Source organism: Homalodisca vitripennis, chromosome 5 (assembly GCF_021130785.1).
Source record: "Homalodisca vitripennis isolate AUS2020 chromosome 5, UT_GWSS_2.1, whole genome shotgun sequence".
NCBI classification, from domain to species: Eukaryota; Metazoa; Arthropoda; class Insecta; order Hemiptera; family Cicadellidae; genus Homalodisca; species Homalodisca vitripennis.
This window is the reverse complement of record NC_060211.1, coordinates 80,466,784-80,479,236: the sequence shown is the minus strand read 5'-3', so window position 1 is coordinate 80,479,236 and position 12,453 is coordinate 80,466,784. Positions and strand designations below refer to the sequence as shown.

The 12,453-nt window shown below is 34.4% G+C and overlaps 1 protein-coding gene across 2 annotated transcripts in view; it reads right to left on the bottom strand.

The window, feature by feature from the left end:
- Positions 1–520: 520 nt before the first annotated feature.
- The window catches only part of LOC124362431 (UDP-glycosyltransferase UGT5-like), a 27,171-nt gene continuing 15,238 nt past the window's right edge, over positions 521–12,453 (bottom strand). For both annotated transcript variants that reach the window (XM_046816924.1, XM_046816925.1), the window contains 4 exons: positions 9,917–10,506; positions 9,608–9,830; positions 4,752–4,971; positions 521–2,120 (listed from right to left, as the gene is read on the bottom strand). In XM_046816924.1, the coding sequence (XP_046672880.1) occupies positions 1,850–2,120; positions 4,752–4,971; positions 9,608–9,830; positions 9,917–10,506 (1,304 nt within the window). In that variant the 3' untranslated portion in view covers positions 521–1,849. The remainder of the gene's footprint in view (positions 2,121–4,751; positions 4,972–9,607; positions 9,831–9,916; positions 10,507–12,453) is intronic.

Genomic DNA, 12,453 nt, shown 5'->3' with positions numbered 1-12,453 from the left:
TAATTTATTAGCAAAAAAAGCAATTGTTTTTTTTTTTAATTCTGAATTTCAATTGGTAGAAATTTATTAAACATTCTTGACTCTAAAAAATAATATGTTTTTGTGAAATATGAATTGCTTGGTTTGGGCACAATAAAACTCGCTGCATTACTTAACTTAGACTTGTAGGCTTTATCAGTTATAAAACATCTGTTGAGAATAAAAAATACTTTTAAAACTTTAAAGAAATATACAAACATGTATTGTAGAGTAAGATTTTCTAAGACCAAAAAGATTTGAAGAGATTTCTTTTCAAAGTAATGTAATAATATTGCTCTGAAGACTTCTTTTTTATTTTTTTAAGTTATATGTTGAATCCATTTTTATAATTTGTGCTTCCTAATTTTAATAAATAAGTTAAATAAAGAACACTAACGTAATCACACTTCGAATTTAAGAAATTATTATAATTAATCAATCCACAGACAAGGGAATCAGCACACATCATACAATCCAATCACAGGAAAATAAAAGAGTAGAGTGTTATAGTACAATGAATCATTCCAATATATCTTTATTGAACATTAAAAAAATGTATTAATATTGTTATACTGTAGTACCTATCTAAAATTTAAGTGTTTCTGTCATCAAATATATTGATTATGTATTTGATTATGTAATATTGAGAAGGGTATAGAATCTCAAATGAACAAAGAGAAAAGGTCCATAGTCATATTTTAGAGTTTTGGATACAGTTATTGTTAATGAAATAACATTAGTATTATACCAATTAACTATCTGAATTGTAATTTATGGTACTATCTTAGTTACTACATACTATAGTTACTACTAGTTGTTACATACTATAGTCAAAATTGTTGATCCTCCCATGATTCAGAAGCATCTTTTCTGGGAGTCCAACCAAGATTTGTCACTCTGTTTTACCTATTATTGGTTTATTATATGTGATATTTCTTTGTTCAATAATTACTGTCCAACAGTTTTGAAACTTTTCTTATTGATATGCTATAGGTACTTTGTTATTTAGTGAGATTTTTAGTGTTTTCATGCTAATATTATTCATAGTCTAATGCTAATAACATTGAAACTATGAGAGTATTTGCTACTCTCTAATTGGTTGATTAGTAATAAAAATTTTACATTGTATTATGGGTAATCATGATGGCAACATGGAAATTGTAGAATTAATAAATTTGTAAATAAACTAAATACTCACACAATCATGTGACATTTTTAAATTTTAAATAATGACATATGTAGCTATAGACTTAAAGTTCTGCATGCAAACTCAGAGAAGTCTGATACGACACTTGGTGTGGTCTACTTGTGTCTTGTTGTTAATTACAAGGAATCATAGACGTACAGTATTCTGTTGGTTAATTTGGAGAATGGTCTTGCTTTTTGTAAACCCAAACTTTATCTCAATCAATAAAATTATAATTATTTAGCTATTCTTAATTTACTTTTATACTTCTTGTTTTTCTACATAGTTGACATCTGGTTCAATAAAACAAATGCGTCTTGTTTAACAACCAGTTGCCACATTACGTGGGAAATGAGGAAAATTAATACATGTGTAACCAGTTTACAGCAGGAAAGCTTTTACAATGACTAGACCAATGTCAAAAAATTAAACACATTTTTCTTTGAACTTACAATAAGATTTTCAGAGCAAACATTTTTAGAATAATCTACTTAATTTATAATGTAAAATAATTTGTATTCATTCTTTTAGTTGGATGTTTTTTTCTTATTCTTGAAATAGCCAAATTAGTTGAAAAGAGGACACATTTAACACTGTATTTTGTTACTCGTTAAAAAAATGTATTACGATTCTATAAACCCATTATTAATCTACTTTCCTTTTGAAAGCAATTAAATTGAACATCAGTTTGAGAGTGTATTTTACAACCATGAATATAACAACAATTAGTACCAGAACAAAAAGAATTATATCTAATAAGTATAGTTGGTACCAATAGAGGTCAGTGACTGCACTCCTGAGATGGTGAGCTCCTTTGTGATGGAGGACATACTCAACCCAGTAGACTGCAGTCTGCAATGGTGCCATTGGATGGTCTTGAACTATGACTGACAATCTTTTTGCGTTTTCTTTTGCTCTGAACATAATTATTAACGAATATTAAATTGTTATATTAAATAATTATGTATACAGTTTATTACTTTAAAATTTACTTCTAAATTCTTTTGACATTATTATTTATTTTTCTCCTTTTGCTTGTACTATTATTTTAAGTAAATTCTGATGTCCCAATGTTTCTAAGAATCCTTGTCCACTAAACAGTTTTACTTTATCTACTACACATAGATGCCATCCCTAGTAGTTGAGTAGTTAACCATCCCAGCTCATCACGGCAGAGATCCGAGTTGGAATTCTGGTTTGGGTAAGACATTATTACATATTAACAAATAAGTTATCTAAAGTAATGTAACAAATGGTTTCAGGTTTGAACTTCAAGTCATCCATTTCCAAAATAATAAATAATGTGTTTTAATATGGATGTCAATAAAATAATTAACATTCTAGTACAATCATTCAACCAAGATGGCCAATTTATTAATAAGGGTAATAAGTACTATTGGGAGAAGAAGAAAATACGAAATGAGCTTAACTATAATGTGAGGAGGACAAGGAACATTTTTTAAATGAAAAACTGCCTTCTAGTAAAGATTAAAAGATTTTTGGATCACAGCTTGAAGTAGTGCAATATTGATAATGACAAAGCAAATAATATTTTTCCACATCATTTGAATATAAACATGATCAATAAATACATTTTTTAAATGTGAAGTCATAACAAAGCTAGTCAAGCTGCTATACTTTTTTCAATGATACCAAAAGAGCTGTTCAATAAATATGTTCTATTTTTCAGCTGTAACAAAAGAAGATGTAAAACCAGCAATAAATGACTAAATCTAGAACAGTATGCAGTGATCAAATATCAATTTAGTTGATAAAAGCCATAAATCCATATGCATTGGGGTCTATTACACATCCATAAATTAACACTCATCTTGATATTACTTGCAGCTTTAAACAGTTTAAAAAAATGCCACTTCCCAAAAACAAAATGTGTTGAAGGAAGAGAACATTTTGCTTCAACATCATGTTGTCGAAAAGGCCTCAGCACCTGTACTGCCTTGGTAAATTTATTCAGTGATCTATTTGATGCAAAAGATAAAGGAAAGTTCAGTACACTAGTAATGTTAGACTTTTCACAAACATTTGCCTCTATTGATTATTCAATGCTGATGGCTAAGATGCACTTCTATGGTTTTAGTGAAAATACAAGCGAATACAATCGAATGGGTAAGATTGTATTAAAAGAATAGAACACAGATCACAAGACTAAGGAGTGAGATATCTGCCCCTCTGAGGAAACGAAGGGTGTACCTCAGGATAGTTTCCTTGGACCTTTGCTGTTCAACCTGTATACTTCTGAGTTCTCCAGTTTTATGAAAAGTTGTACAACTCATTTGTATACTGATGACTTGTCTTATGAACTTAACTTTACTGAAGAGTCTGTTGCCAAAATTAACCATGACCTTACAAGCATTTGCACATGGTGAGACAACAATGGTCTCCGGTTGAACATAGTCAAGTGCTCTAGATATATTTATGACTAATATATTAACCAATATCAACAACAATTTATAGTAAAAATTTAACCCACAATTGTTCTAAACCATCTCAAATCCCCTTCAACACACAAAAAATTTCATCAAAATCGGTCCAGTTGTTTAGGAGGAGTTCAGTCACATACACACAAACACAAGAAATATATATATATATATATATATGTTCAACCGGATTATATATTTGGCTTCATTCTATTTCTATGATTATTGATGACAAGACCTGCAATAGAAAAGAATCTTTGAGTGGGGACTGAAATATCAGGTAAAAATGTACTTTTCTGAAGTTAACAAATCACGGGTATGACGTATTTGTAAGAGGAACAAAAAAACCAACCTTTTTGGCATGGACAGTTTAAAATAACCAAGAAACAATAGATTGCAGGAAGGAAGTAAGGCAAGTCTAGACTTGTTGATTACATATTCGATACAAGGGTGTTTTTTAATACACCGTATTCAATTCTTCTCCCAGCACTAACCTTTCCTCTTTAACCAATCGAGCAAGAAGAAGGAAAGCGATCTGCTACAGCTGCCGGGTCAACAGACAGGAAGTCGTGAGCCTTTCAACCTCCAACTCAAACTAATAAGTTTTACCTTAATGTTCTTTAATATCGCCAATAAATTTTAAATTTCTTTAGTGATTATTGCAATTAAATAACTCAAATTGATTCCAGTATAAAATTGACTTATCTTATGGTTTATTAATTACTTTAGTCTTACATGTTATAATCAGCTGTTTGTGATACACAACAAATTCTGCTTACCGATATTGCCATAAACTATTTGAAATTTAAATTTGTATTATATTTTTATATTATTATTATTATTATATTATAACCACAGTTGTATATGGTTGTTTGGTTTATTTCTGTGTAGTTAAAGTATATTTAATAATAAAATAAATCTGCATTTATCTGACAGCAAAAACAAAGAAATTAAACCAAAAAAAACTTATTTACAATATATTAAGATGAACAACTTAGGTTTTAACATGGAACAATAAATTAAGTGTCAAATAATAAATATCACAATACTTTAGTAATTTTCAATCATTATGTGACCTAAATGAGCATTAGTTGTGAGAATTGGCTTACTTTTCATTATTAAGCATTAGTAGGATGGCTGTTGTGAATGTGGACATCTGGAGTTGATCAAGAGGTAAGTATGTGGCAACTCCACGCTCCTGAAGATTAACCAAGTTGTGGAGTTGGTCTCCGAAGATGGGAAGACCAACTACAGGCACTCCGTAATGAAGAGACTCCAGCAGGCTATGAAGTCCTCCGTGTGTCACAAACAGGTGGCAGTTACGATGTGCTGCTCACAGTACCAGTTTAAAAATGTGATTGTATTCATAAAAAGCAATAAGCTTTAAAAATCCAAATGATTGTAGAAGTATGTGCTTTCATAGAATACTTCACTAATATTAACCTTCATAAATATTTCTCTTATGTCTGACTACTAATGCTAATATTGTGGTAGTATAACTAGATACACCCACCACAATCAATGGGTTCAACTACGTTGATAACTCTCTAGCTTTAGTACATTGTAATATAAGTTTGCAATTTAAAGTGATATTAAAGCACATTTAAAGTGATAGTGTATTGGCATATTTTAATGCTTTGTTACCATATGAGATCAGTTACTGTTCTCAAGTTTTTGCCATTTAACCAGAATAATCCACTGATTAAGTTTGAATATTTTTATAAAACCTAAGTGGTACTCACATTGATTGCATCAGGTGGATCTAGCTACTACTATCCTGGCTGTCCTTGAGTCGATACATGTCTTTAAGGTGATGCAGTGAAGGTGTTAACAACATATACTAAAGCTAGAGAGGGATTATAATTTAACCCTTTCCTCTTTTGTCAGATGTCATGACATTGTGAAATTCCTGTACTATCCTCTGTTGAAACTGTACTGAGGTAACTATTTTACCTGTACTGTTATTGGCGAGCATCTACGTAGTTGACGAATATCCCGATAGATTGTAGGAGCATTCACTTTGTTTGGATTTTTTAAATTATGAATCTTCAACCTGTTTTTATATTTTGTAATTCAATATATAAATAAAACACAGCAGATTTGCTTGGAGGGAGGAGTTTAATGAAGAATGTAATTAGGTGAGGTGGGCGTGGGGTTGTTGTTTGAGTGGCGTTCGGGTAGTGATGTTGCCTAGAGAGGGTCACACAACAAAGGCCCTAAGTCTCTGAAGTTTCTAGAATGGGGCACACTGCTGAGAAACCCACTCTTTGATTTGGTCCCACTCAGACTGTTTAGCCGCTAAATAGAGCCAGCTTGGTTCATGACGTAGTTGAGAATCTATGGTAGACCCTTGGTACGGAGTGTTCCTAATGTACCAAGGCGATCCAGTAAAGAAACACAGTGTGGAGTTTTGAAAGCTTTCTAGCCTTTTTCTGGTTGTTGAAGATTTAGGTTACCAGAAAAGTGCGGTGTAAGTAAGGACGAATTGTGGCAGGCTTTCCCCAGGTTGATGTGGGCGATTGGTGATGGTTAGGGTACGATTTAACACTATTATGAAGTATTTAGTTTTAGTTTTTGGCCTATTCCTTTTGCCCTGAGGAGAAAGTTATCATGAAGAAGAACTTGTCGACACTTCTTCCTAGTGAAGCAAATAGGTTCACATTTGGCAGTGTTCAGGTTTATTCTCCATTTTTTTAGCCATGGTTCCAAGATTTCGAGTTGTTGCGACATAAACTCTCATGATTAACAAATATATATATATATAATATATATATATATATATATATATATATATATATATATATACTGACCGCATGAAGAATAACGCATCTGTTGGAGTTTTTTCCGCGGACAGAGTCGGGCCCGAGTTTCATCTGAATCCCGTCTCCATCACGATAGACGCTCTTTTCTTGCTAAAAAAGTGATAGTGGAGTTAATAAATGCTAATGAAAACGTTTTAGTTACTTTGATTTACTTGGCGAAAGCATTTGACTGAATTGAGAGGCAAATCCTATTTTCAAAATCAGAATATGTTGGTGTAAGGGGTGTGGCCTTGAACTGGTGTAAGGTGCGTTATTTGTGCAATGGAAAACAAGTAGTACCAAATAATAATCAACCTAGTTGTATGTGTACAGTATTTGCAGATCACACGGCAATAATATTGAAAGGTAGGAACTGAAATGAAGTGTATCAAATTGCATAAAGAGAGTTACCATTAATTCATAAATGGTTTAATTATATGTGGTAACTATGAACGTAGGTAGATAAAACTTAATGTTTACCAATAGCCCTGCATACTGTTGGTGGGTCGCCCGCTGATTGTGATAAACTTCCTGCATCCCAGCCTGAGCGAGGGATGTGCCTGTGCGGCACACACCGGTGTACGAGAACTCTGTTATTCCGGTCTTGTTGAAGCTGACGATATGTGCGGTATACCACATAGTTGGAGCAGGCGTCGACCCCTAACGCGGCATGGTGTTGCAGCATGATAAGAGCGTCCAGTGTGCTGCTCCACAATGCCGCAGAGCATGATAGCTACTTCACTACCTTTCTGACCCCGATGATTAAGTAGACTTCAGAATGGCCTTTCTCTACATTTCCAGAGTTCTTGGTGGGTGAATTACGTGCATCTCTTCCGATGGTTTGGGATAACATCTCCGTCGTGCCCTTGGTGTCGCAGTGAAGGTTATTCTGAGCAATCTGTGCAGAGTTCTCTCTGAATTGATTCGCTGGTGAAACAAAATCTTGAGGTCTGTGCGTGATCGAATTGATCCACGAAAAGGCTGGAGTGACCTGTGTCAGCTCTGTGTCAGCGACCAGCTTGTTGGCATCGTATAGCTTCAGCCCATGTGCGAGGCTCCACAGACCTGGCTCCACAGCTAGCCGGGTTCCGTGGCTGCTAGCGTGCGTTTCTTCGTCACGTCTATGAAGTTGTTCCCTTCGTCCCACCCTTGGTAACGAAGGAACGCCTCTGTACATGCATAGATTTGAATAAGCCTGCAGTTTACAACTCTTTTAGTTTTAACTTGATACCACCGTACTGTTTAGGCAGCGAGCTTAGAAGTCTCATTTGGTCATGTTACAAAGCACTCCAGAGTGGGAATGCTGTCTCTTAATGTTATCGATGTAGACTGCGGAATATAGATGGCGGGATTTTGGCTTGCGTAACGTGGTTAGTGACAACAGTGTTAGTGATGAAGTCTCGGCGCTGATAGCCTAGGCCACTGTTGTTTGGCGGAGCAAAATGGAGTTCGCCGGAGTTTAGCACTTCTTAGCGGATACGCTAGAATCCATTTCATTAATAGAACGCTTGGTCTCTAGGAAAAAAACTGTAATGCACACTTAAATCTAACACGTGCCACACAAATCAAGTGGGTCCCCGCGTTGCATTGCACAACATTAAATAATATATTTGAGGTCGGAGAATACTGAACACAGTATAAATTAATAGTTCTGGGAGATGGCAACAATTATTAATTTTTAAGAAACTAACCTCATGTCACGCAATGAATATTTTCACTTTATTCTCTTTTATAAGGTAAGTATTTGACAGTTTAGTATTATGGACAATACATAGACTCCAACTTGGTTTCACAGCAATAAAGTTGATTGCCTCATTTTAAAATGTAACACGAATAATTAACACAATAATACACTGTATGTAGTGATGAATGAGTAAGAGTGGGAATAAGAAACCGTTTATATGGTGATATGATTAAAAGAAAATCAGGCTTACGTTCTGGACTCTGTTAAAAAAAATACCATGGGTACAAAAAAAATGGATACAATGCACATATAACCGTAATATCCAGGTGCAGTTACACGAATCATAACTACAAAAAATACAACATAAGTCATTGTTTATCATTTCTATTAGTTTTGTGCCTTATTTTATTCCGAGAGCTCCAGAATATGCAATGGAAATGGTTAAAATCTACTACCCCGATTGTCCTCAAATCGATACTTCTGGAGATCCAGTAGAGGTATTAAAACATATACCTCTCATATAGCCAAAGAGCATCGTAGTTTAAACTGTGACCAGGCTCGTACTCAAGCCGGTTTTTCCAACAATTTTTACCGGGGCCCCGCCACACGTCTATTTTAAGGGACTGTGTCGACAAACGAAATAGCTCAATCTAATAACTGTAACGCTATTATGGGCTAAATTTGTAGTATCGTTTATTACAAGTTCAAAGAAACTATAACTATTATGTACTTTTAAAATAATAATCTTACTTTTGATTTGACAATTGCGATCGTGTTTATTTATATTATGCATTTAAGAGGAAAAGTTAGTAATAGTTTCTGCGATCAAACAACAAACGCCTCAACCCTTGCGCACGGTCTAATCCGATGAATTATAACTGACAAGTCGATAAAAAGACGAATTATCTTCAGTTGAGGATACAAATAAAATTAAATAAGTACGTCTTTTAAAGATTTGTCTCACAATCAATAACATCTAAAAATAATTTAAATTTTAAGACAACTGATAGACTAATTATTATACAATTTTAGAGTTCACTAATTTCATTAAACAATGCTTAAAATGGTGTAGATTAATAATATTTTTCCGTATTTATTGGACATATATTGAATCATACTAACATAAAAAATAATAAGATGTTGCCAATGAGATAACGGCAGGGCGGAAGGGTGTGGTGAAGCGGTGTGACGGGGCGCGGTGGTGGGACATGACGGGGCCCTGGAAAATATGTTTTCCGGGGCCCACCGTAACTGCATGAGTACGGCTCTGACTGTAACACGTATCTAGTTACTATACAGACTGTTCTCAAGTTAGTACACATCTTGGTCACAATGAAGGTGTCTAGTTTGACTTATACTATGTATAGTTCAATTAATTCTATTATTATTTTGTGATATACAATGTGTGATATAACTTTATTTATTGAAAATAAAATTTTAAGAAACTGTATATTACCTAGTATAAAGTATGTTTCATTACCTAAAATGTCAGCCTGAGACACCCATGTCTCTGCTCTTACATTTGTAGGAAGCTCGTCTTTGTTATCACCTTCCCACTTGAGGAGGACAGGTAGTTTCAGTTTGCCGAATGTGTCCAAGATGGCTGATCTTTGACTAGAGGACAACGTCCCGAACCTCATGACTGAGCCGAGACTGAAGTAAATAAAACCTTCATCTGCCTTGTCCAACCATTGTTTTAACTCCTGTTGAAGAATATAATTGATTAAACAATTATTTTAATCGTGGACAGAATAGTTTACTTGGTGATGTTGTCTTCAATATCAATTACCTGAGGAAGACTGTTGGTCTTTGGTGTGAGCATGCCACCGACAAGAACGGTCCCTGTCAGGTACGGTCTAGGGTAGTCTAGCAGTAAATGAGTGTCCAACAGGGAGACATGTGCACTCGCCAGAAGACTTGTGATATGTGGCATGTTCAGGTTGTTGAAATAGTTACGCATAATCACATCTTGACGGGGCAGGTAGTACAGTCTGTTCCCGAGATCGGTGAGAAGACCGATGTAAGTATTTGTGGCCCGTTGCCAGAAGCTCATATTGCTGTTGTACGGCAAATTGTGATAGGGGATGTAAGCATAAGGGAGTGGATTCCCGGTTATTTCGCTAAAGATTTGATTAGGGGAATTTGGAAAGAGGTTGATGGAAGGGCAGTTGAACTTGTGACGGAACCCGGCAATAGGTTCGAAATATATTATGGAATTATCAATAATTAAATCATAAGATTCGTCAGATTTAATCAGTTCCTGGATTGCAGGAGTTTTTAACACTTCTTCACTGAGCATCAGACCCAACTCCCACAGAAATAGTGCATAATTCGTGAGACTACTGTTGGAATAGTCTTTAATATCTTTTAGATAGTTACCTAAAAACATAATATTACTGTAATGTACAAGTAAAATAACAATATCAAGAATGAAAAATCAGGTTTGAAATATAAGTTGATATTAATTCAACATGTTGAATGAATATCTTAACATGTCTGTTAAATAAAATGCTCTTAAGATTTTCTTCTAACTTTACAGACTTCTCTTAGATTAAATAATTCTGCCGTGTCCAATAATTAGAAGGCAATGTAAAGTACTAACAAACTATAAACACAAAACAAAGTCCGGTTAACTAATTTAAATTCAGACACCAATATTTAAAACTTTTATTTTTGTGAGGCCTTTCGATAGCAAGGCTATCTTCGTCAGACACGTTACAAAAGTCTGACATCACTTGTGTGATGTGTCTGACGAAGATAGCCTTGCTACCAAAAGGCCTCACAAAAATAAAAGTTTTAAATATTGGTTTATGTGTTTGAATGTAAATAAGTTAACAAGTAGCAAATACAAGCTCCAAAGTCCGGTTAGTTACACCATTTATAATTAAAGAATGGCTATACCGATTATAAATGGTCTCTGATTTACTGGATTCAGTTCCACTCCAAAAAAGCAGAATAACTATTACAGTTTCGTAAAAGTTCACTGAAAAAATCAGGTACCGTAAATAGAAAATGAACAAAAATATAGAGACCAAATGACAACACCTGTGAAATATCAACACCTGAAAGTGTGTGTGTAATTTGCTTGGAATAATAGCATATAACGGCATATAAGCATATAATGTGTTTATTTTTTGGGAGTATTATTATTAACAATGCGATGACCTAAAGGAACTTATGTTTCCCGCCAAAGCAGTAATGCAATTAATTAGGGTCCGGAACTTTGTGAATCAATCCATCAAAGAACGAGAAATTGCACGAGACGAGCGCCGCCCCGAGCTAGTATGGCCTGTGCCATAGTAAGAAGACTTCGTGCCTCTTAACATACAAGACCAAAGAGAGGCAGCCCGAGTAACGACTACGTTGGAGCAAATCGCACAGATCAACAACGAGATAACCTTGAGACGCAAGAATAAATGCTTCAAGTGTTGATTTGAATCGAGCAGCGTTTGGCCATACAATGGCACTATCAACCAATGCTCGCATCCTTCCGTACGCATTGGCCCAATGGACGTTGTCTGCGAGCAGTGCGACGCATAGAAGTTTACTGGAGAAAAGCCAGGATTGTGCTGTTGTGACAAAGTGAAATTACCATAACTGACGCCGCCACTTGAGCCATTGTATTCATTGCTTCGTGACGAAACACCATAATCACGTCATTTTCTAGCTGAAACTAAAAAATATAATGGGTGTTTTCTAAAAATAATTTTTAGTATTCGTTTTGTAACGTTGGTAGAAAATCCTAAGTAAAGTTTAGCTAGAAGATAACACAACATTAACTGATCGTTAGCCGGTACAGTACGAAGTTCGCCGATAGGCTATAATAGTACTGTATATTTTTGTAAATAAAGTTATTGAAAAGTGTGACGTGACTTTGTAAACACACTACATATACATACAGACAAACTTTATCTAAATCAAATACTTGAATGAAGTTCACTAGAAACTTTAGTTCTTTAGAAATGATATTTTTCAAAGCCTCAATGTGACCTGGGATTGCGTATTATTATTACCAATCGTGTACTATTGTATCAACTGGACCCCACGTTTACTTTCTTCATCATTGTTAGTATAGGTGAAAGTTTTTATGGTGATACATGTATTTAGAACTGTAGTGAAAATATTCGTTTAACACTCCAAATTCATTAAAAATTACACACATTACGTTCGTAAAGATAGACATATTTACGAAAATATGTCCATAAAAGAATGTATATTAAAAACTGACAGTAACCAAACAAATTTCGAGCAAACTTTGTACATGAGAATAGTTCATGGATATCAAACTAGATTTTTACATATTGTGTTTTTAATATTTGTGATTTT